Source organism: Sipha flava, unplaced genomic scaffold, assembly GCF_003268045.1.
Source record: "Sipha flava isolate LNK unplaced genomic scaffold, YSA_version1 332_pilon_pilon, whole genome shotgun sequence".
Taxonomy (NCBI): Eukaryota; Metazoa; Arthropoda; class Insecta; order Hemiptera; family Aphididae; genus Sipha; species Sipha flava.
Genome location: NW_020273022.1, coordinates 214,367 through 238,379, shown reverse-complemented (window position 1 = coordinate 238,379; position 24,013 = coordinate 214,367). Strand labels below are relative to the sequence as shown.

The following is a 24,013-nucleotide window of genomic DNA, read 5'->3' as shown; positions in this document are numbered from 1 at the left end:
TTATTATTTTTTTTTTTTTTTTTACGCGGTGTTTGGTTTTGATTTTTTTTTTTTCACATTATAAATTTTTTGCGCGCACGACGACGGTGCGCGGGTCAGTGTGGGTCGAGCGGGTGTGTGTGGTTCAGTCTTCGATGTGCAAACGGACGTCGTCTCTCTTGCCGCGGCCCTTGTCGTCGTCCCTGTCACCGGCGGTCCAACCGCTGCCGCAAAAGTTCGCCGCTCCGGGCTGCGTTTCCGCGGGCGCCACGGCCGACGACGACGTCGGCCGTATCGAGAACCGTCTGACGCGCTTCTTCCTCGGTCTCCTCGACGTCGGCTCCGCACTCGAATCGCTCCGGCCGGTCAACGCTTCCGCCGTCGGCGTCAAATCCTGGACCTGCGCAACACGCACACACACACACACGGTGGTAGTTTTTAGTTCGGACCGACGGTTCATAACCGACTGATGGAGTCAGCAAAAACAGTCGGCAACAATAATTCATATGAGCTAATCGCCATTTTTATAAACGATTACAACACAATGGCAAAACTGTTTTAAAATAGTTCTGCCGATGTAAAACGGTCGTGTCTGAGATCAGGCCGGTGGTGGGGTCGGGTTAGGGCCAGGGCCCTATCCGACCCGTCCCCGGCGCCGCCCCAAACATACCCTTTAGATGCGATCCTCCTAGCAAGGGGATGAAATAGCGTACACGTTGATTATTCACGAATAACTAGGCGGATGGGACGTAGGTAATCATCGAAACCGTGTCACCGTTCGCATTCGGCTCGTCAAATTCGTATTCGATTGTCGTTCACTTCTGAATGTATCGCAACAACGTAGTTGCACGAACGGTGTGAGGATCACGTCGCGACACAGGTATACTTTTATGATATCCTAAGTTACGGGTCATCAACCTTTTGAAATCCATGCCCCTTTCGCACCATCGTACGATGATACCCCTTCCTTACCATTGAAATATTCAAGTACTGATCGTTAAGCAATCAACAATTCATATTAACGGATTTATTTGCATATGATAAAATGTTGTTAAAATTTTAAATTTTAAAAAAAAAATGTATATTATAACATTTATATAAACCTTTTTACACGTTGTGCTAACCGAACGAGTGTGAAACGAGTTTCGGACGTGTACGTCTTGTGCTCGGTAAAAACGTCGCGGTGTATATGGCGTCCTCGGATTTCGTGCGAAATAATGAATTCTTACTTAACGGTTCAGCTCTCGGATCAGCCCGACTGCGGCACACGTGTTAGTTAGTCTTGGGTTCGCGAAAACGGCTATTTCAAGCAAACACTAATAAAGCCGAATCTTAAGTTTATCGAGTAATTTTCGAGACTCGCTACGGTCGCGCGAAACGCGTTGTTCCGTACGGTAATTGCACGCGTAATCGATTTATCGTTAATCCGTCGTGACCCGCGAGCGGTTTTCGTGCGCCCGTCGCGCACTTTGAACGATAAACAATTCGTGTCCCTCCGCTGTGTTTACCACGATCCCGCTAAAACGAACTGAAATCGCGTACATCCGTTCGACGTGAGATCCATATCCGATGCGCAAACAATGTCGATACGCGTAGCTCAGCGTCGTGACGTGACGTGACGTGAACCGCGCCGGTTTACGTGCCTTACCGGAAAGATTTTCACGGACCAAAAACACAAAGTGCACGCAAGTGGGTTTTTAACACGATAACAGTAAACACCTGACGCATTCGTTTTAACGATCGAACCGATCTTCAGTCGCTTGCGAAACGATATCTGTTATCGATCAGATCTGCACACGAGTTGGCCAACGCTGTTCGCGCTACGTTTTCCCACGCTATTGGTGTACACCGCCGACTTACGAACGGAACACACGAGACAGCACGTTGCAACAAGAGTGTCCGATAACCAGTGAAAGCTGTATCTCAGTGCATCTGGGTTCAGGGTACGTCGTCAGAAGACATTTGAACGAAGCGGGAAACGTTAAAAAAAAAATGTAGGAAACGATAAACATGCGTTTTTAAATCGGAAACGTTTCTAGTCACCGACATCGAAACCACACGAGACTGATGGCCGAATGTGTGCGGTGGCGGACGAGTACATTATAATATCATTACATGTGCAGAAGGATTTTAATAATTGTTGTCGAACCGTTATTACGTCTGTACGGGAAGGCACTGAAGAAATTTACATAACACATATTAAAAAATTGACTGCTGGACTGCTTAATGTTTAAATCCTAATTCGACAGAATGACGTGTTTTTGTATACACGGTTTCGGTGCAATAGTAATTTATTTTTGTTATTATTCCTGTATTTTTTTTTTTTTTTTTTTTTAAACTGGAAACCGAAACGTTATAAACCACGAACACGATGAAGGCGTTTGAACAGTTCTGCGATATTATTTTTTGACGGAAACAACCCGTAAACAAGTATTTAATGGCGTTTTAATGTATTCTTGATGTTTAATTTATTGATTTCAGTTACGGTTTAGTTTATTTCTCATCACGATACCATATCGAGAGTACGGTATTGATGTTGGAAAAACGAATGCCACCGAAAATGCGATTAGTATGTAATTACCAAACGCGTTCGGGTATTTTATAGGACGCAAAATAATTTTGCGGTACCGCGACTCACGCACGTTCTCGCGCGCCTGACGGCCGACCACGAGTGGAAACCTAAACGGTACACGAGTCGTTTTGGTCGTAGATGTTAAGGGGCACGGGCGGTGTGCGAGAAATCTGTTTTCGATAAAAACTCCATTTAGAACTTATATTTTCGTACGGAAGATATCATAACCCGTAACACGATCAAGCACTAGGATACTTAAATTTTTACAGAACGATAGTATTTTATACGTATCATTATTACGGGACGGATTTTGCCGAAGCGACACGGTTTTACAAAAAAGAGTTTTAAAAGAGAGACCATTTTAATGTTCAGTACGGGACACGGTAATTGTCATTGGAAATGTTGAACGTTACTTGCAAAAACGCGTCCTACGGATTTACGTGGCCGGTCGAGTGCGAAACTTTCCTATGAAGACTCCTTTTTAACCTACCCTTTAACTAATTTCAGATCGTACCCACTACTTTTTTCCAACGGACTTTCCAACAACCGTTCTGCCATACGTTCGAATGCGAATTAAACGAATAACGTATAAGGTCAACAATGATAAGGCGTTTTCTTTTTTTTTACCTGTGTATACACGATTTTGACCGAAAACGTTGCTCCGATCATCACTAAACGAAACCTAGAACATAGCGAATGATTTCTTATTGGAATTTCACGATTTTTACGCGTTGATTGTGATTTATTTCGCGTTTTCAACCAAAAAATTTTGTAATTTAAAAACGTCAAACAACGAAAACCCTATCATTTCCGTTCCGTCACACATCTGTCATAATCTGCTTGTGAACCGGCCAGCGAACGGTGTACACATTTACGTTTCGTAACTTTTGCCACTGACGTGACGTGGAAAAGTCGGATGAATCAGCCGAGGGGCTGATCGCGAATCGAATCCCGTCCCAAAGGGTCGCTTAACGCGTATAAAGCGATCGGATCCGACCGGCAACCGGTCGTAGACACTTACCGCCGGGTCCGCGATCGTCGTCGTCGTCGGCGGTGGCGGCGCGGCTGCGGCCGCTACGGACGACGAAACGGTGGACGCGAGCGACGAGTACTGCCACGATTCGGCGGACGACGAGGCCCGCCGGTCCTGGAACAGCGTGAACAGCGGCGACCGGCGCTCCTGGCGGACCACCGCGGCCGCGCGGTTCGGGTAACAGGGCTGCACCGTCGAGTACGACTTGTCCAGCGACCGTTGCAACGTCATCAGGAAGTCGGCCACCGCGATGGTGTTGGCGCAGTGCGCGAGCACCGGGTCCGGGCTGGACAGCCGGCGGGCGCGCGGCTGCTCCGGCGGCTGGTGCTGGTGGTGTTGCTGTTGCTGCTGGTGCACCGGGACGGCGGGCGCGCACACCGTCGCTGCGAATCCGTTGGCGGTGTACGAGCTGCGGTGGTGGTGCTGCTGCGCGTGGCCGTGGTGTCGGTGGCCGCGGTTGTTGTTGTACCTCTGCTGGTAGTGGTGGTTGAACGCGGACGCGCCGTTGTACGTGGACCCGTAACCGTGACCGTGGTCGTCGTTCAGCGACAACCGGTGCCTGGGGTCGTCGGTCGCCTCGCCGCCGTCGGCCAACTTCTCGGCCAACCACTTGGGCGCGATGTTGTTGGACAAGAAGTTGAACGCGGCCGCGGACATGCGACGCAGCTTCGGCACGCGCGGTTTCTGCTGCTGCTGGTGGTGCTGCTGGTGGCCGCCGTTTTTCGCGTAATCGCTCATCGACCTGCGGAAAACGTAACGGCGATGTACTAAAATCGCGTGTACGGTTCGGTTGCATCACCGGTCGACCCTCTTCGACCCAACGTTTTCAGGAACAACCGGTGTTCTCCACCTTTCCCCGACCTTTCATAGCGTATCACGTGGGCCCGAGTTGGCCACCGCTAGCGAACGTTTACCACGCACCAGGGTTCCTTCCCCTGACCGCTCGGAGTCTCTGAACACAAAATCCTTGGACATCCGGTTCGTCCGGACTCGCGTGCTTTCAAAGTTTTCTTACGGTACCTCGGGGTAGACGTACGCGAAAAAATATCCTTTCAGTCGAAAATAAAGAACGTATCAATCGGATTTTTCGTCACGAATCGATGCACTACCAAAACATTAAAACACTAAGCTTCGTTCACGTACCCGATTACGTTTTACGACTGTCTTGTGCATTAGCAGGGCGATGTATAAAAAAAAAAACTGTTTTCAGATTTGGTATTATTATTCAAAACAGGCCAGGTCGAGGTGAACGAATCGATACCGACAAATGAACTCCTCCGGGGCAGTCGTGTAACACATGGAACATGCGAATACGTCGACTGCTTAGCGTTTTGTTTGCAGTGTACGGTCGATGCAGCGTTAATGTTTTCCATTCGCAATTAACGCGTTCGATACGATTATTTTAATATGAAACGATTTTTTCCGCTCGGGTTAGGTTCGAGGCGTAATGGTTACTTTCGATTTCGAAGGTAACCGCCGCCGTAGCTGATGGCAAACAATATAATAACAACGCGCGCGAAACGAAATAATTTATCGATATACGAATATTTAACGAGCCTTATAGATTTTGAAGGTAAAAATTTAAACATACGAAACGTAATTCAATAATGTTTTACTCGATGTCACTGCACCGCACTGTGATGCTTTGGGACAGCGGTACGCAGTTGTCGCGTGCGCTGCAGTGTCCGAAATGCGATTTTATCAGGTACGCGAAGTTTGGCCAACAAAGTTCGCATGAATAAAAAAAAAACCTCTCTTCGAACCGGTTGGAAAAATATAAGAAAACTATAACTTTTAAACGTACGGTGGTGCGAATGCGTAGCAGCCAGGTTAGGTTAGAAGTTAAAGGAAAACAAATCCAACAATGTTCGTACTGCTTTGTTGGAGATGTTGAAAATGTTGATCGAAATGATTAGTTGCTACGACGAAAACGAAACGCAGCGTTGGGAATAAGCATCAGCAAAAAATATTGTAAACATTTTACCGACACTCGCCCATGGACACGTGTTCGCGCACATTACACGGAAACAATTATCGCTTCAATGTCAACGAGCATGATCGAGTATCTTAGAACAACGATTATATTCCAGAGGTGGCGAACTCGTGGCCCACGAGACACATGTGGCTCACTGTCATTGCCTGATGCGGCTTGCGCTTTGTTTATAAAATTAAAATTTACTTATCGTTATTAATTTCAATATTTTATTGGTACAGGATTTATAAAAAAAAATAAAAAAAAAAAATAGAAACATAAATCAACGATAATATTACTGTTTACTGACTTTTTGAAATTCCGATCGTCGACTCCTCCCCAAGTGTCGTACTCGAAATACGAATTCCTGTGCTTGGCCCCTAACGTGTTCTCTCTGTTCAGCATATCACCGCCGACCGTCCACTCGTTCTTCTCGCTGGCCAATATGCATTCGGACGAGAATCCCTGCACGCCTTCGGAAAACGAAAACGTTTTCTTCTTGTTCTGAAAACGAAAACGATATTTCGTCCAATCGGTGTTGTTCGAGTGCGAGGATTTAACAACGTTGCAGGACGGAACCGACGAATCACTCGTTTCCAGTGCGTTATCATGGAGGAGACTACGTGGAAAATACAATAACGCACGAAGAAGTTGAAATCCGACAAAACCGATATAAATGTGCGAGCGTTGGCTCGGGACATTAAACGCCCAACGGCAAAACCCCATTTTCGTTTTCGTTTCCCCCGTTGTCCCGTACCGAGCACAGTCGTGTAAAATATATGTATGGCAGAACAGGGACTGTGCGTCAAAAAAAAAAAGCAACTCGCTTCGTTCGCAATCGACTTTTTTCCGTTTCAGCGCATACTCGTGTCCCATTGTTATAATAATCAAATCCGAAACATATTCCGACAGCGTTGCACGTGCAACGGGCACAGTTATGCGCTACAAAGAAACAAACATTTCGAACGATTGCACACGATAATGGAAATCGAACCGTTGCGGAAGGATTTTCTTAGAACGCGATCCACAGTGCCATCGTTCTCGTAACATGACAGCGGGGTGGCGCGTAATGGTGGTGAGAGGGTTGTACGCGCGCGCTAGTCTCACCGAGTTGACGGCGTCTTGCTGCAGGTGGTGGACGGGCTGCTGTTGATGGACGGTGGGCGGTTGGTTGGGCACGGCCGTCTCGAGCGCGTCGACAACGCGGGACAGGATCTCGTAGGAGGCGATGTCCGCGCCGAACGTGGCCTCCTTGTCGATGTGGGCCAGGTCGATCTCCGACGTGGCCTTGGTCCGCCGGAGCAGCGAGCGCATCTTGTTCTGGGACAGGGCCCGCCGCCGCTTCATCCTGTGCTTCTCGAACCGCTGCCGCACCGACTCCTCGTCCTCGTCCTCGGACGCGCCGCACGCCTGCGCCGCCGCCGCCGCCGCCGTCACCGCCTTGCGCAGCACCGGCCACTCGGTCAGGTCGGGCGCGCTCCGGCTCCGCTTCAACGGTTGGCCGCACAGTAACGTTTCTTTTTTGTACACCGGCTGCAACGACACACGCGCGAAACACTCGTTATTACCGTTCTCGTACGTGCACGTGTTATTGGGTAGTCGCGTACGATATTGTCGTGTCCGGGGCGAGACCGAACGATTGGCCAGCGAACGTTCGTTCGAAAACTACGTGAACGAACGAAACGTGCTCGGGTTTCGTGTGCTAGAAAATTTAAATGTTCGCATATTGCGCGTAAACGAATGCGTCCGAAAGTATTGGAATGTTATCTGTTTGAAAAAAGTTAAATGTTTGAACGGTCTTTTCGGTCGTTCGAACGTTTTTCACCGTGGAATCAACAACTTTTTATTTTTCTAAACTGACCGTTGAAACGATCGGGGTTAAATATCATAGACAAGTATACTAGATGCATTGTTTTTATAGCTTGGAACAAGATTTTTAATTCATTCTTCTCGTTGTTGTTTCAAATTTTTTGGTAAATTTGTTCAGGATCAACTGTTCGATCGATCATAAAAGTATAATTATCAATAAATTATTAGGTGCATTATATACGTGACTATGAACCGTATTCATATACTCGTAATCGTGTTTAAATAGAAAATTATAACATTCGTTCGTACATTCTTCGTTCGAAAACCATTCATTCGAACACTGGATAAGTTCCCCGAATAATATCATTATTTTTTCCTACGTGTTTAGAGAAATATTTGAATTAAAAATATTATTTTATACAGTTGTATACGGTTTTGGTTCTTATTTCTTTCCTAATATCGTTTTCGTTGTGAACTTGGAATTCGAAGCCTACAGGTGAAGACTAAAATGTGTATTACCCGATCGCAATTTTCTAGTTGTGTTTAAACATCTTGGACATTTATGTCCAACACAAACATTGTAAATTATTAAGTGATAATTCTGCGACGAGCGAATAGAAAAAAATAAAAATAAATCTCGGGAGAAGGCATACGAACGTTGGATAGGGGTTTCTCCTTACACGCGCATCGCGCTTTATCGTTTTAATAACGATTGTAATATGATTAAAACTCGACGAACTGTAGATTTTTCCGATAGGAAATAATACCGGTTCAAGCACTTGAAACGAACATTTGGGAACACGAAAAGTTTGGAATTGAATTGCGTACCAAAAGGGATGTTTTGAAAGTCATCATGTCACGTGTATTCTGCAAACATAACGCTGTACGTGATGTTCACCATCAAAACGAATACACGTAATGTCCGAGTTTCACCCGTTTCACCTACGACTTTGATCGCGGCACGATGTAAAAAATCGTATGGACGCTATGAATATATTTTTACAAATTCGTTTCCCATAATTTTTCGTGTACACAGTATAATATCCTATCCGTATATCCTACGTTTGTCAGGTATTGGTTACCGTTAGAACGATCAATTATCAAGCACGCGGGCAACCACCCGCCGCCGGTACGACAAGATTATTTGCCCGGGGAAACGAACCTTAAACTTTAACAGGTACGACTCGTTCAATATCCGTCTAATGTAGACTACGTCTTTGGTGAACTGATGCCATATCTTTGTATGGGTTTGCTTGAGCCGTTCGAGGAACAGGTGCTCCAGCGTTTTCGACCGCATTGCCCGCGATATGAAACTGAGTATCATGAACAGATAGCCCAAACCGAACATGATCCAGAACACCAAGAAAACCTTGTACGCGTTGTACCATATGTTTGTGTTGACTGTCTGTCCTGAAACACGGTCACGTTTTGTCGGATTAGGTTTGACCGGATCCCAATCGAAACGCGCATTATCCCGCACACCCGTCAATGCCCGTTTAGGAGAGTGTTTTTTTTTTATTATTATTAATGCCGGTTCATCTAAGTAAGGGTGGTCCAACCCGCGGCCCTCGATGCCTTTCCCCCCCCCCCACAGTTAAATTAATTATTTATTTTATTAATTAAAAATTAGTCACAATAATTTTTTAACCTAATCGAGATAAATTTTACATTTTATATTTATAGTTTATGACGTTTATGCTATAAAACGTAGGAATAAGACGGGAGTTCCCGTGATAAGACGCGGTGGACGGCGTGAATTTTATTCACAATCGTGAGCATTAATAATATATAATAATGTGCGCATAATATAAAATTATTAAATAAAATATAAATAGACAAAATGACAACATTTTTTTTCTTCTGGCGACCCCCGGTGTGTTTAAGAAAGTGTAAATTGGTCCGCGAACCACAAAAGATTGGATCACCCTGATCTAAAGGGACTATCGGCTTTTATATTCTTTATCGTAGCTCGTGGAACACGTAATGTTTAACTAGATATTGACAACACGGTGAGAATTTGGCCAAGTATTATTCTTGCGAATAATCTTTCACTTATTGTGCTTCTTACCTCATAGTCTTCTCTTTGTCACCTACCCGAATTTTTATTAATTGTTCATCCTAATCCGGTACCTAGCCTATGACTGTTGTTCCCGACACCCACGCGAAACCACGTGAATCATATCGTGCGAAAATCTCATCGGTCGTGTTCCTTAGTACGTAGCCAATAGCTGTCGAGTCACAACTCGGCTACGCACCGAATGGAATTAAAATATACAACTCGACGTATTCAATTTTAGTTAAAAACGTAAGTTGTAATCGATTGACATTTAAAAGATTTAGTCGCGACCGAAAAATCATCGTCGAAGTAGTTTTTATCTGAACTGGAATGTTAAATCTACTTATCTGAATAATTCAAATTCAATTTCAGAATCGAAATTCAATACCTACTACATCTCCGTACGTGCAACGACAGGTAATAAATCTATTATGAGAGAAGATTATCAAACGGTGTTATGTTAAAAGTTTTTAAAACCACTAAAACTACTATATTTCCCGGAATTTTAATATTATAGTGTAATCGAATCGATAAAAAAGTATAAAACGTCTATAACTCGTAGGGACGATACACGTGCGCATATTTTCATTAACCGGCTTTGTTTGAACATATAATATAATTGTTATAAGATGTACAGTAAAATTGTACTCTGCGTGGTTTTGGGTGAGCGATCGGGAGGTTAGTGCGGGGGCAGAAGCGCGTGTTTCACGTATGATTTAAAATACGACTTTATAATACTATGCGGAGTATAGGTACCAGCAACGTAATCTCCGTAGCCGATGGTGGTCAACGTGACAAAAGTAAAATAAACGCTCTCGTCAAATGTCCATTGTTCGAAGTATGATATGATACCGGACGGAATCAATATGAACACGATTATACCGGGTATCAGGTATGTTATTATGTCCACGATGAGACTCAGCTGGGGTCCCATCATCCGTTGCGTTTTGTAGCTGTAATGAGCTCGTAGAATCTAAACAGATAATAATAACAATGTATTACGTAATAAACTGATGAGATAAAACGGTGTTGTGGACGAGTACAAGCAATAAGACCAGCAGCGCAACTTGAGTGTTTGAAACCGTCGAAATACGTAGTTAACCCAACCTTATCCGTCCTCCCAAACCAAACATCTGACGAATTTAGATTTTTTTCAAACGTATAACCACCCCCCATTCCCCGAAAATAAATCCTTGTTGCACCGACGCATAACATTATTTGTTATCCGAGCGCGTTCTCCGAGTTCGGTCGGTGCAATAAAACGCATTCGAATGCGATGCTGCAGCGTACGAGTTTCAGCGTAAACGCGTGTTACACTCATAACCTCATCACGTCCACAAGTATAACGTAATATTGTGATGCATTTCGGGTACGGTATGACAAGAACGTGGTGAATTGTTACGAATCAGTTCCGCTGTAAAATTACCCGTCGCACTCACGGGCTATATCTCTCCGTAAGCCTCGTACGGGATCGCAACTCGAACGTGTCCCGCGACTATCCGTGATCGGAGACGAACTCACAGTGCCAGTAAGATACCGTCCCTTTCCCGGCGGTCGGTACCTGCGTTCCAACGACCGTTTCGCGAAAGCTGCGACCGCAAAAACCCGTTATTATAATAATATTTTATTCAAAATATTATCGTTCTACATTTCCCAAAACGAAATCAATGGTCGGAGGTCATATTAAATAGCGATTTTCTTTCATTTTTTTTTCGCTTTGCAAATCAACTCTTATCGCATCATGATTCGCGTGACTGTACCTTGATCCGGCGGTTATCAAAACCGCACGCTTACCGTTCATAACCGCACATTTTACATCGTTCAATACCGCACATATTTATTCTATTGTTAAAAAGGAAAATCTCTCTGCACACGTTGCATGTGCAGTACACCTTTCCGGTTTCGTATGAGTCCCATACAAAATCTTTTTTTATCCTGGGACCTACTTGGGGTGATGTTGCATAGCAAATCGGGGAATATTTTCGTTTTTAACTGTCCGAGCGAGTGACGCCGCTCGGTCACGAGGTGCACTCATGTTATTTTAGATAAATGTATACGTAATTGATATATATATATATTTACGGTATTGAACGGTTAATTTGGTGAAAATATGTAGGATTAAGAAATAAAAGTGTGCGGTTGTGAACGACGCCCCCTTAATCGCATCGCTTAAAGTCCGTTACATCACGTACAAACGCGCATCCTCGTACCCAGTCACAACCACATCCCAAATTAAACGTACTCAGTCCATAACTACATCTCAATTGATTTATTTGATTTACATTTTCGTCAAACTGATGTTCTTACGAAAATGCGTGTCATTTGTTTCTTGATGGCAGCAATGGGATCGGGGATTTTTCTTTTTCTTTTAACTCTCGTGAACTCAACTTCTTTCGAAATTGTGTGTACAAAATACTTCTTTCGCTTCATTCTTTTGCTACTTTAAACTGTCTCGATCGATTTGGTTTCGAACAAAATTTACGACGAAAATGCCAAAATCGCAAATTGTTTGCTCCAATTTCAATAATGAAACTGGATCGTCCATGACGACAGGAATGGTCGGTTTGAAAAAGTCTTATGCAATCACCATACTCATTTTCAGAGGAACTAATGAATAGTCGGAACCTTTAAAAAAAAAACCACTAAACACTAATTGTTGTTGTTTCGGTTTACAGCAATAGCATGTAATATCCGAACAATATTATCGCATGCGTGCTACAATGAAATGACAGACAATATATATGACAGTTAATATTTGATAATAATATTATTTACGCAAAATAGTATACGGAATGATGTAAAAATATTATAATTGTTTGATTTTCGTCCTGTATACCTGTATTTTTTATTTCCTTACAAGCAATAAGACTGACTACGAACGGTACGGGAAAAACATGCCGAAATGGCAAACTAAGCGAATGCGAACGATTGCATTAAAAAAAAAGTGAACTTTGTGCAAATAATGCCGAAACCTTTTAAATTATTAAAAATTGTCCACTGTCAAGAATTTTCCGTTTTTCCATTCCAATTTACTTTGATCAAAACAACAATCCGACCACTACTTTTACATCACTTATGCTTATTGTAAAAATATATGTTTACAGATTATATAACTAAATTTCTAAATCAAAAAAAAAAAAAAAAGTACAAAATAAAACTATAATCACTTGTTGAACCTTTTCATCCTCGATCCATCCCTATGTCACATCCTGAAATCAATCGTGTACCACACAACTTAAATATTCAAATAACAATTCGATACACGACAGCGCATGTGATGAGATTATACACTCGGTACCCGTGGCACGGCACACCTATATCTGTCCGTACGCGGATAATGGCGTTGAATAATGACACTATTAAATTATTAATTGTACCTACGTGGTTACACGTGGCGATAATTATATACTACGACCCGAACGCCGTAATTTTACGTCGTTTTCACGCGTCGTATCACATACACATAACCGTATTTGCGATTATTTCCGGAAAAATTGTCATTATTAAGTGCGCCGACCGGTCCTTCAAGCGTTCAGGCCAGAAATCGAGTATATGTAGCATTCAAATCTCGTGCTCACCGCGTACGTCCACATCATGCAGTGGCGCAAATGTCTGTTTCATTGGCATATCGCACGAGAATAAAATCTTAGTAATCGCTATGGCTTGTACATCCTAGTAGCAGCGCACGCCAGTCCGCCAAGGGACCGTCCACCTGAATCAGGTGTTGCATCCGCCGCACCTACACATGGTGATCGGCTCACCGAAATCAAACGAGCACTCGTTGCACACATGCGCGTGTCGGAAATACAATTATCATCATTTGATATGAGAAACATCGCCCGGCACCGGTATTTAATGCGTTGCGATATGAATAACGTGGCAACAAACTTATGGCTAATCCGGTATTCCAAAAAAATAATTTATTACACGTGCAACGATTTGTTACAACTGTGGCGTACACAGAGTACCGACACGAATCTTCAGTGGTCATAGACGTAGTCGTTCGGTAAATTACGTTCCATTAGAATATACGATGAGCTCAACTCAAATGGGTCGACTTTCAACCGTTGCGCGCGGTTCGACACCGTATTGTGTTTAAACGATGCCTTCCGACATTATCGTCGAGCGTAAAATCGACAATAACGCAACGTATCATCGTATTGTAATCCACGTGTTACCGCCTTTTAACGCGTACCATAACGACGTGCAATTACAATAGAATATTATGCGATCAGCTATTAACGGAGTGGACGCGTAGGTACAACTCGAGCGTGAAATTAGTCTCAACACGCGTGGTGCAATCATACCATCGCATTATGTAATATTGTAACAAACGTTAGCGCGGTTGATCGTGATGATGTTTAAATGATATGTTTACACCGTTATTAACACATTCGTCCCTCGACGTGATCATCGATATCCTCGGTCGCAGAACGGTACGTTTTGCGGTTCATCGCATATTGTTATTCGTTTTCACGGCGCATGTATGCAATATCCTGTTTGTGGGTTTGCCGGAAACCACAATGACGTTCAACACGACATTACAATGCTATAGCATTGTCGTGTGCGATTGGCGTCCGTTCGAAACGCGTACGTTATCGTGTTTACGCGAAAGGACGGGCTTCGGGGTGGAAAAAAAAAAGTAGGAGAAGAATCAGATAGTGCGAAGCGAAATACGATTTTTACGGATGCCGAGCGGTTCTATTTTAGCCGTACTATTTCCACGATTTAAATCGGACACGATTTTATGTCCACGAGAAGACACGATGATTTCATATCGTGATCGGTCATCCGATCGTTTCTTTTTGGTCAACCGCCCGCCACCCGCAACCCTCGATTATTATACTCTTTTGACCGATCGCGTGCGTCTGAATCAGCGGTCGCCGAACTTTTACGACCACGAAACCCTTAGGAAAATGGTTTATGTTTCGTGGAACCCCGACGCACGAAACTCCAACTTAACCTCAATTTTTCAATTATTTATTGAAAAACCAACAAAAATGTTTAAAAGATAGTTCATGATTGTTGTTTGAATTACAATTACTACTCTACTACACGTACATCTTGCGGAACACACTCCGGGAATCACATGTCTAAATAGTACTTCATTGAGTCTACATGCCATCGAAACAGATTAAACGCATTCACTCCAGTCACTGTTGTGTATTACACGAGCACACGTAAGATCGAGTTATCGATGAATCAGTACCGTCGCGGTACAAAAAAAATTAACCGTTCAGAAAAACGCGCGAGTGTACACGTAAATCTCAATGCGGTTCGTGTTGGTTATAGTTTTCCGGTCTGTCGACAATCGCATAGTTCAGCCAGTTTCGCAAGGCAATCCGGGCGGAAGCGAAACTCAGTCCAAGGCCCGCGGAGTGTTTTATTGTCGACATCGGACGCGAACAGATGGCGAAACCGCCACGAAAGCTCTCTGGGGGAAGGAAAATACGAGAGGGATCGTCAAACCGCTCGTAGTCGAATACAAACCGTACCGCGAGGTCGTCGAGTGTTGTTCGAAAACGATTACAAAAAAAAAAAAAAAAAATGTCGTGCGCGCACACGTACTCACCCTGGACTCGAAAAAGCTTCCGAGTTGCGTCAGCACGATACCGTTGAGTGGGATGCCGATCAGTGAGTACACCAGCACCAGTATGCGCCCAGTGCCCGACGTCGGGTGGAGGTTTCCGTAACCTGTAACGACAACAACGACGACGATTAGAGTAAAATGATCGGCATTACGTCACGGCAGGGTGCGGCGCGATCGTACACCCTCCCCATGGTAAACCCTCCCAGGCCTACTCCGGCACTACCTGACGGGAACACGTAAACTCTGCCGGGCACGATTGGACGGGTTTTATGGGAAAGGGCTTATGTCAACTTTTACGGTGGCCAATTCGTAGTGCATAAAACTAACTCTGGAGAGTTTACACATTTTCTTCAGGTTAACTTAATATCGACCCGGGAAAGTTTACCGCCGGGAGCATTTACTATTTTTAAAGATCGGGAGAGTTAACCACCGCCCGGGAAGCGTCGCAAGCGGGGCACCGGATTACAATCGTTGCGTCCGAGACGGAGCAGTACACGTATCTGTCCGCGGCGAAGCGGCGATGATCCGGACCGATAACGTAATCCACGTCCCAAACCCGTACCCAGGGTTTTCAACTATCCAGTTAAGGAAATCGGGACTTTTTTCCAATCTAAGAACATTTTTTTCATGTTTCAACATATTATAAAGACAATCATCTCCGGCATAACGTATTATAACATAAGATATACCTGAGTACAGAGATATATTTGCTCTTCAACATGTAAATATTATACCTACAGCTGTGAACTATTGATCGAGACGCGGGAAAAAAAACCTAAAAATCATGATTGTCCCGCTAAAATCGGAACGGTTGGCAGCCCTGCCCGTGCCCGACGAGCGACCGCGTCGACACACAAACCGTCGTCGGCCACAACTATTCTGCCTCCCCCCTCCCCTCGCGCGATGAACGTTATTTGGAAAACGTCCCTCGACAATCTGGAACCCGAATCAGATCCGCATCGTACGGAGCAGATGACGCCTATAGTATGGGCTGAAATTAATTTTTAATTTTTTCGTAAGCCATTAGGATTATTATTATTATTATTACGGTGAAACGGTAAACGGTCATCGGAGCCCTTGTCGTCTCGGTCGACGAACAGTTTGCCACCGAAAACCTCCTAGATGTCGACCGTCGGACACTTAAAATTCCGAGTGCGGGTCACTCGTTCGAAAAGTTCGGCGGCCCCCTGGGCACGGAGGCGTTAACGCGCCATTAACCGTGACGCGTTTCGTCGCGGCAAACGGTGTATTAGTTCTTCCGGCCGGTGGTGCGCCGCGGCGCGTAGGACTTACGGAGATAAATCGTTTTTACAGCGTATCATCCGCGGCACGGGTAGATTGCACGTCCGTCGCGAGACGTGCAAACACCGAGTCGCCGTTATCGCGTCGAACGGCTTCGGTTGCTGTTCGCGCGGTGAAAACGAATTTCGCGAACACGTTTGCTGGAGGCGCCGCCGCAAGCGCATGATTCGATTTCCCTGGTGCGAAATCGAAAATATCACCGCCCGACGGACGATACCGTGTAAAATGTGTACCCGGGTGAAGTTAAAGTGGGAACAAAAAAAAAAAAAAAAAAATCGATAGAAAACGAAGCGATGACAACGTGTAATCGAAAATATCGTCCTAGCTATAAGCCTAAAACGTTAACACGAACGACGTTCGCAGTGACGTCGCGGAGGGGTGAAAAGATAGTGTAGACATGTTTATCCTGCGCAGCGTATCGGTTTCGGTTTCCTACGGCCACATCGATAACCCGACGTTCGTAACATTGTTGTCCGCGCGTCCCGCACGGTCGTCCGAGACCCAACGCAGATGAACGTACGGCAGCGGTGCACGTACCGATTGTGCTCAGCGTCGTCAGTGCGAAAAAGAAAGCGTTGTAATAGGTCCATTGGTACTGATGCACTATTTCTTCGGGTCCTTCGTCCAAAACCGTCCTGTTGCAGTACGCGTTCAACTGTCGGACGAACTGTTTGTGCACGTGTGCGTTGGCCTGCGTGTAGTGTTTCGCGAGCAGTTCTAAAAAAAAAAAAAAAAAACAAAAGATAAAAAAAAATCACGTTAAACTCGTCAACTCTAGTTGTAGCAATGGGATTTAATCAATACTATTCCGGTTTGCGTCCCGTCCGAACTGGGGCGATAAGCACTTTTCGAGTAGAAAAAAAAAACCATTCGGCATCCGACCGAATGATTTGATGTACGCATTATTTTTTACGCATTATTAGTTAAACGTATTTTATTCATATAACTCCTATACATAAATTTTGACGCTAACGTTGGTATGATTTACAACATTCTGTTTTACCAGCAATAATGATAAGCCGATTTACATTTTCTATGTCTCGTCACAACATTTCAAGTCCTTGAACATTCGTGTGAACGTTTACGATGAACTGTGCGAAGGACAATTTTTATTCGTTCGTTACAAATGAAAAAAAAAAATCAAACAGAATTTACATTGAATTTTTTATTTTCATTCACGATAGATCGAAACGGACATAATAGATAATGTATTACATCAATTCACTAGGTAATACAACGTTACTAGTGAATGTGATGAAATTGGTCGAAGTAAAAATGTCATACCGATTTAAAAAAACCGGTTTCAGTCGGAAAGCTTCGTGGTTTGTCTAACGAACAGTTGTCAAACGAACAAACACGTGCGCGCAACGGGCGAATTTTGGTAGCGAATCTTTTCTTGTGCATTTTATGTTTCACTGACCCTAATTTAGAAATCAACAATCGACCGCACCAACAATAATAATAAATCAAACCACATTGACATATTGTAGCGACTCGACGGCAAAGCGTGTATACTAAAATAATTAAGATAATGTGTTCGAACACGCATATAAAAATTTTAAACGTCGACGAAACCTAACATGAAATTCGTCGATGATAAATGCGACGAACACCAATCCTTGTTCGAATCCATCACTCGAGCCCCAACGATATTATACTAACTACGTACACATTTCGGTTGTGAAAAACGTTTATTCGCTATATATGCACGTTGTCACTCGGTTTTGAACTCCGAGCGAACCGATGTGAAACGCGTTTTTTCGACATCGCGTTGTTTTTCTACTCGACTAAAACTTTTTCGATCCTGGTTTAACGCACCGCGCAGCAGCTTTTCACTATGGAAAACGGACCCGAAACGGTACTCGATTTTTATTTATTTTTCTGTAATCCGTCGACATGAACGCATCTTCAATACTGCAATAGTACGCGAGAAGGAAATTATTATTGTTTAATGTTTATTTTTCCGCTGAACTCGTTACAATTAATTTTCTACGTACGCGGTCGTTCATTTAAATGCTCTACAACAACAATTATGTACGATATCGTCGGTCAATGAGAATTAAAGACACATTAAAGTACACACAAAGTGTACGCGCGTGGTACAATTATTCACAAATATTCGTTCGGCCGTTTTATTAGGCGAACGCGACTTGTTCTGCTGCAACACCAAATGCTCACAGTGAAAACAAAAAATACTTAAAAAGAAGGAGAAAAAAACTTCGTTTTCACGTCATGCATTGCACAACGTATAGTATATCGCACGACGCGCGTGCGTGAACGGTTGTAAAACATACTTCCGTCTCCGTGTAATGTACAGAATCATATCTACCAGACATCCCGTTACGTCACGAGGACACATTTTGTAATCAAAGCGCTATAAATGTATCACGACGTTTTAAGTAGAACTCGCGGTTGCCAACACGTACTCCTATGTCTAAATGGACAAACACTGAACCGTGACGACGGTACAGAAGCGAAAAATACGAACAAAACACGAGATATTGGCACACGACTGTTGTAATCTGTAGCACTATCAGTGGCGTATCCAGGGTTCATTTAACGGGGGTGTTTTAAAATGTAATCAACTCATGGTAATTAGGGGGCTCTGCCACGCCCCCGTATTACATCAATAAATACCATGTATTTATATAAATGATTAAATTAAGACAGTATGTAAAATCTACAAGTTGTATACAACGTTTATTCAAATTATACTGTAAGTTTGCAATTTGGTGAAACCTAACCATAAAATAGGTCGATGGGGGGGGATGTTCTAACACCCACATCACCCCCCCCCCCTAAATACGCCCCTGAGCACTATTGACGGAATGTTTTTGATAAAAACGAAATGAAATGTACCGAACGAAACGACTAAAGTACGGCTGACGAGACAAAAGCTGCGAAACATGACCGACGGCGCGGTTACCTAAGGGAGCGATTCGAACGCCCCAAGTGATAACTGGATAAAATTGAGTTCATGGTGATTAGGACGTAATAATTGTTGTTGCGATGCGTTTCCGCGAGGGAGAAGTGTTCATCGGGCAATATGGGAAACATAATCGTTGTAAAACGGTGTGCTAATGAGGCTTATCTTTTTTATTGTTGTTATCGCTAAAAGATCACTCCTATCGCCGGTCAACACAACAGATTGAAATTACACGGAGCATTTGAACGTGGCGGTAGTAGACGTAAAGTCGTGCACATCACGATCATTGGTTCGTAAAATATATGAGTTTTCGTTTTGTTCTCAAAAAGTGGACGCCGCACACAATTAGAAAAAAATAAAATCAGCTGACGATAACGGTTCAAATATAAATTATTAAAACGTTTCACAAACAAATATTAAAACGTGGCGAGTTGAAAAGATCATGTATTTCATTCCGGGATTATCTCGACTTAAGCGCACGCAAACACAACAAACGTAACTGAAATGCTGTCGATTTTTCCAAAATATACTATACTGTTTCACGTGCTTTTTTTTTTTTTTATGTACTGTTTGTTCCCCGACAGTTCTGTTCGTTTAATACCGGTTATTATGTGATTCAATACGAATTCCTTTTTTTTTTTTTTTAATATTTCTATCGATACGAGTCAACCGTGTGACTACGCGTTTACAAAATTCTAAAAATTCCCTGACGTTTATCGTAGACATTCGAAGAAATCCTTTTCCGCGCTACAGCGCACGCATACTATATACAAGCATTTAACATAAATGTATCAATGTTCGAACGGAGAACCGGCTCGACCTTTAGTACCGAGAAAACGCGTACCGTGTCATTAACTGTATTCCGTAATAGTGTAATGTGCGCGAGCATGATACCGTTTTATATTGTACGTTTTACTAACGTTTCAACAAAAAATCAGTAGGATCGTGTGCACTCGTGTATGATAGTACATAATAATGCTACTCGTAGTAGAAACATTGTTTTTAATGTCAAATGGAAATTTGAAAAATACAATACAAGAATATCAAGAAAGTTCTCTCGATATGACTATATTTATTTTTTTATTTTTCGAATTTTCATGCCGAAGCTTCAAAAATTATAAAACACGATCTAAGATCTAAAAATCACTAAATATGCAAAAATATGCACTATAAACTTTTGATATATTTTTCGTAGTGTGTCTCGGAATGAATTTCTAGCTCACTTAGCAATATAAATAAATCCAATGGTGCAAAAAAAACACGCAAACGCAACAACTTCCGAGCTGTAAATAATACATATATACCAATTTATGTTTAGCCATTCAAGATTACTACACCGACCACTTGTGCTGTAATCCATCTATCCACGGTGATTTCAAAAACACGTAAATACAATAATTGTGAATCCATAACCGTTTGAAAAATAATACTATCAATATGTAACGTTAAGCAAAAGTCATCACAGTATCTTATTACCAGGGTTCAGGACTTACAGCACTTAAAATCATTAAAATAAGCGATTAAAAAAGCGCTTAAAAACATCATTATAATCACTAAAATAAGCATTTAAAAAATTTTAAATTAAGCAAAAATATTTATTAAAAAAAAAAAACTATAAAAATTCTAACTAAAAAATCAAACAAAATAAAAATAAATCTTCACTTTCAAGACTTTAAAGATTTTATGGAATTTCTGAAAAATAAAATGTAAACTGTTCTTTCTTTTCTTGATCATTCTGACGTTTGACACTCAGTTCTATTTTCAGCGTTGGAATATATTTGTTAACCCTGCAACGACGCCTTGGACGACGATGAACTGCGTAACAGCGTAAATAAGATAAGAATTATTTTTAATTTTAATTCTATCAGCAAAAATAATCAGAAAAATTGGAAATAAGCATTTTTTTGAAAAAATGCTGAAAAAAGCAAAAAAGGGCACTTTCAAATTTCATAATTGTACGTGTTATAACTTGATATACACTTCTATAGCACTCTGCTACGTTTTAAGTCAATCCATAAAAATAAGCAAATGCTTTGACTCCCGAGCCCTGCTTATTACGACATATGTTCAGATTTCTAATTCACATTCGTAGTTTACGCGTTAGCAGGTACTATTATAATTTTTATGTTGCGACTAGCGAAAGAAGTACGTTAATCACTGACACATCGTTGCGGTATATTTTTATGTACATTAAAATACAATACGACAAACGACATCGCGTATATTTAAACACGCACTCGTTCGGAGATTGCTCGAGATCTACAAACGAGTCTCAACTCGTAAACTTACCACACAGTCGGCTTGTACAATTTTAATACACGCCATTGTGAATGGTTTTTTTTTTTTTTTTTTTCAACCGAACGCGAAAACATAACGTACACACACAATATATCGCAAAGACATTATCGCGTACGATTTTCGGTACTAATATCTTGCAACGTACGTTACGCCGTGGCAACGTGTGATGTGTCGTTGCGCGAAACGATATTGTACTTGACAGTTTGTGGTACAATTTTGCCACCCCGCAAAAATTGTAGAGCGCGAGTTTTTGGGTTGTCGATCGTTTCGAAAAACGCTTCGACGTGACTGACGACATTTATTTTTTCCGCGATTCGGTTTGTCTGCGGATCGGTTTGAATCGGTGTGATCGCAATGATGTAATCCGTGCGCTTATCTATGACGTTTTCCATATTACATTGCCTATATGCGGTAGGAATGTTTAGATAAACGTGAATCGGTGGATCAACTAGTGTCGCGCGCGCCTTCCCACAGTATGCACACGTTTCGACAAGCGTGCCTTATTCGGTAATCGTAATGGAGCTGCATAATCTTATAGTCCCTCCCGGTAGGCCTAGCTGAGAGTGGATAAAACGTTCTGCACGTTTTACGTTTCAGCCGTTATACCCGGAAATGTGTTGGAAAAAAATTCACCTCCCAAGTCGCATAACTATATTCTTTATAACGTATGAATACAATTTAATCGTGGTCGCTGATCATTAAACATGTGATGTTTAATTTTTTTTTTTTTTTTTAAATACGAAAAAACCTGTTCGTGCGAACACGTGGTTCGAATATTACGGCTGAGACACGGAACCTTCGTTTGCTCGTCTCCGATCCAACGAAATCTTTTCTGAGGTCCGCGAACAAGAACCACGCATCGGACGGATGAACGAAATTCAACGCGACAACGCGCGTCGTGTACCTGCCAACAAAACGTTTGGATTTCGACGCGTGCTCGGCTGTACGGAAGGTACCGGTGGCAAAATCATCAAGTTGACAATATGTTTTCGACCGGACACCGTATTTTTTTAACGAATGTACATTTAACGTACACGAACAACAGGCGCACAGTGCGTTGATGCGATGAGAGTTATCGCGTACGATTTCGGAATATTGTTTTTACCGTGCACACGATAGTACCTACTGCACTCGCAAGACAATACACAGGTAAATTTCCTAGTAAATCGAAAAGGAAAATTGACGGCCGGCTGCACTTTTTACTCCGATGTAAAGAAAACAAGTCGTGCAACTCGTGCACCGTCTTATCAAATAATAATTCCACCACTGCCATCGTAATCGACAAAGCGCAAAACAAACGTAAACTATTAAAACTAATTATTTTTATCATATTATTCTGACATGCATTTATGTGTGACATAGCCCCCACCGTTGTTTTTATTTCCAACGTGAAGAAAAATAATAAAATAAACCATGGGCAAATATTTAAAAGCATTCTGAAGTCGTATTATAAACGAGGATAATCGACAAAATTGCTATCAAATCGAAAATATTGCCAAAGATTGCGTATGGTCGCGCTAAACATTTTTAAGATTTTAACTCGTACTCTCGCGGAACGAATGTTGTCACCCGTCGACAGATCCGAACAATAGAAAAAAAGTTTCTAACGCAAAAACAACTTCCTAGGCCTATCGATGAACAATAATAATAACGCCACGCGCAGCGGAGAGAAACGCAGTGGGTTTTGTAAACCAGTCGTCCGCGAACGTGGAATTCCTTGAGGAATGCGCCCCCCCCCCCCCCCCCCCCGGACGTAGGGTGCGCGCGTCTCACCTTTCAGCTCGAGCCGTTCCAACGACTCGATGTAGTGCCGCCTCTCCTCCTCGTTCCGCTCGATCCGGTAGAACACGAAAGCGCCCAGGCACAGGTAGCCCACGAACACGACGAACCCGACGAACCAGCGGCCGATCATTGTTCCGGACGCGGTGCGGCCCCGGCGGCGGTGGTGGCGGTGCGACGGCTATCGCAACGGTACTGGTCGTCGCCGTCGGCCGTGACCATCGCACGCGGACGGTCGAGATCGGTTTTCAACCGGGCGCGACGCGACTGCACGACCGACACGCGGGCCCCCGACCGACAGGAGATCGGGACGATGCGCGAAACGATAACCGGCACCGGCGGGACGCGGACGAACGGGCTCGCGTGTTGGGGGCGGCGGGAGGGGTTGTGTTAGTGCCTCGCGTCGGCCGACGGTGTCCCGTTGGAAGCGCACGTGAACGAGTGGTGTGCCGCGGAATGCGCGCGCGCGCGTACGTGCCGGTTATTGGTTGTTGTAATTGTGTTGTTGTAGCCGCGCACGGAACACTGCCGAGCCGAGAGATAAGAGCCGCTCGTCCCGACCGGCCGCCGGATAAAAGGTGACATAACAAAACGAGAGCGTGAGGGGGGGGGCCTATCGGACCAGATTAAACGGGTTCGTCCCCGCGCCTGCGCGCGCGCAACCGAACGCCGGGAGCACGGGTTTAACGCCGACCGC

At 43.4% G+C, this 24,013-nt stretch overlaps 1 protein-coding gene across 1 annotated transcript; it reads right to left on the bottom strand.

Annotated features, from left to right (window-relative positions):
- Positions 1-23,833, bottom strand: LOC112687124 (open rectifier potassium channel protein 1). The gene is made up of 9 exons (XM_025559684.1): positions 23,311-23,833; positions 16,851-17,030; positions 14,994-15,115; positions 10,178-10,394; positions 8,528-8,775; positions 6,664-7,089; positions 5,867-6,060; positions 3,573-4,326; positions 1-379 (listed from the first exon to the last, which is right to left on the bottom strand). Exons 1-9 carry the CDS (start codon positions 23,447-23,449, stop codon positions 125-127), a joined length of 2,535 nt encoding a protein of 844 aa, XP_025415469.1. The 5' UTR covers positions 23,450-23,833; the 3' UTR covers positions 1-124.
- Positions 23,834-24,013: the final 180 nt, after the last annotated feature.

Bases quoted from the DNA above. Each gene is read 5' to 3' on its own strand.
- LOC112687124 (XM_025559684.1), bottom strand. From the start codon at position 23,449: ATGATCGGCCGCTGGTTCGTCGGGTTCGTCGTGTTCGTGGGCTACCTG. The intron at 10,395-14,993 runs GTGAGTACGTGT...TTATCTGTTTAG, and splicing joins GAAGCTTTTTCGAGTCCAGG to ATTCTACGAGCTCATTACAG. The intron at 7,090-8,527 runs GTTCGTTTCCCC...GTGTCGTTGCAG, and splicing joins CGTACCTGTTAAAGTTTAAG to CCGGTGTACAAAAAAGAAAC.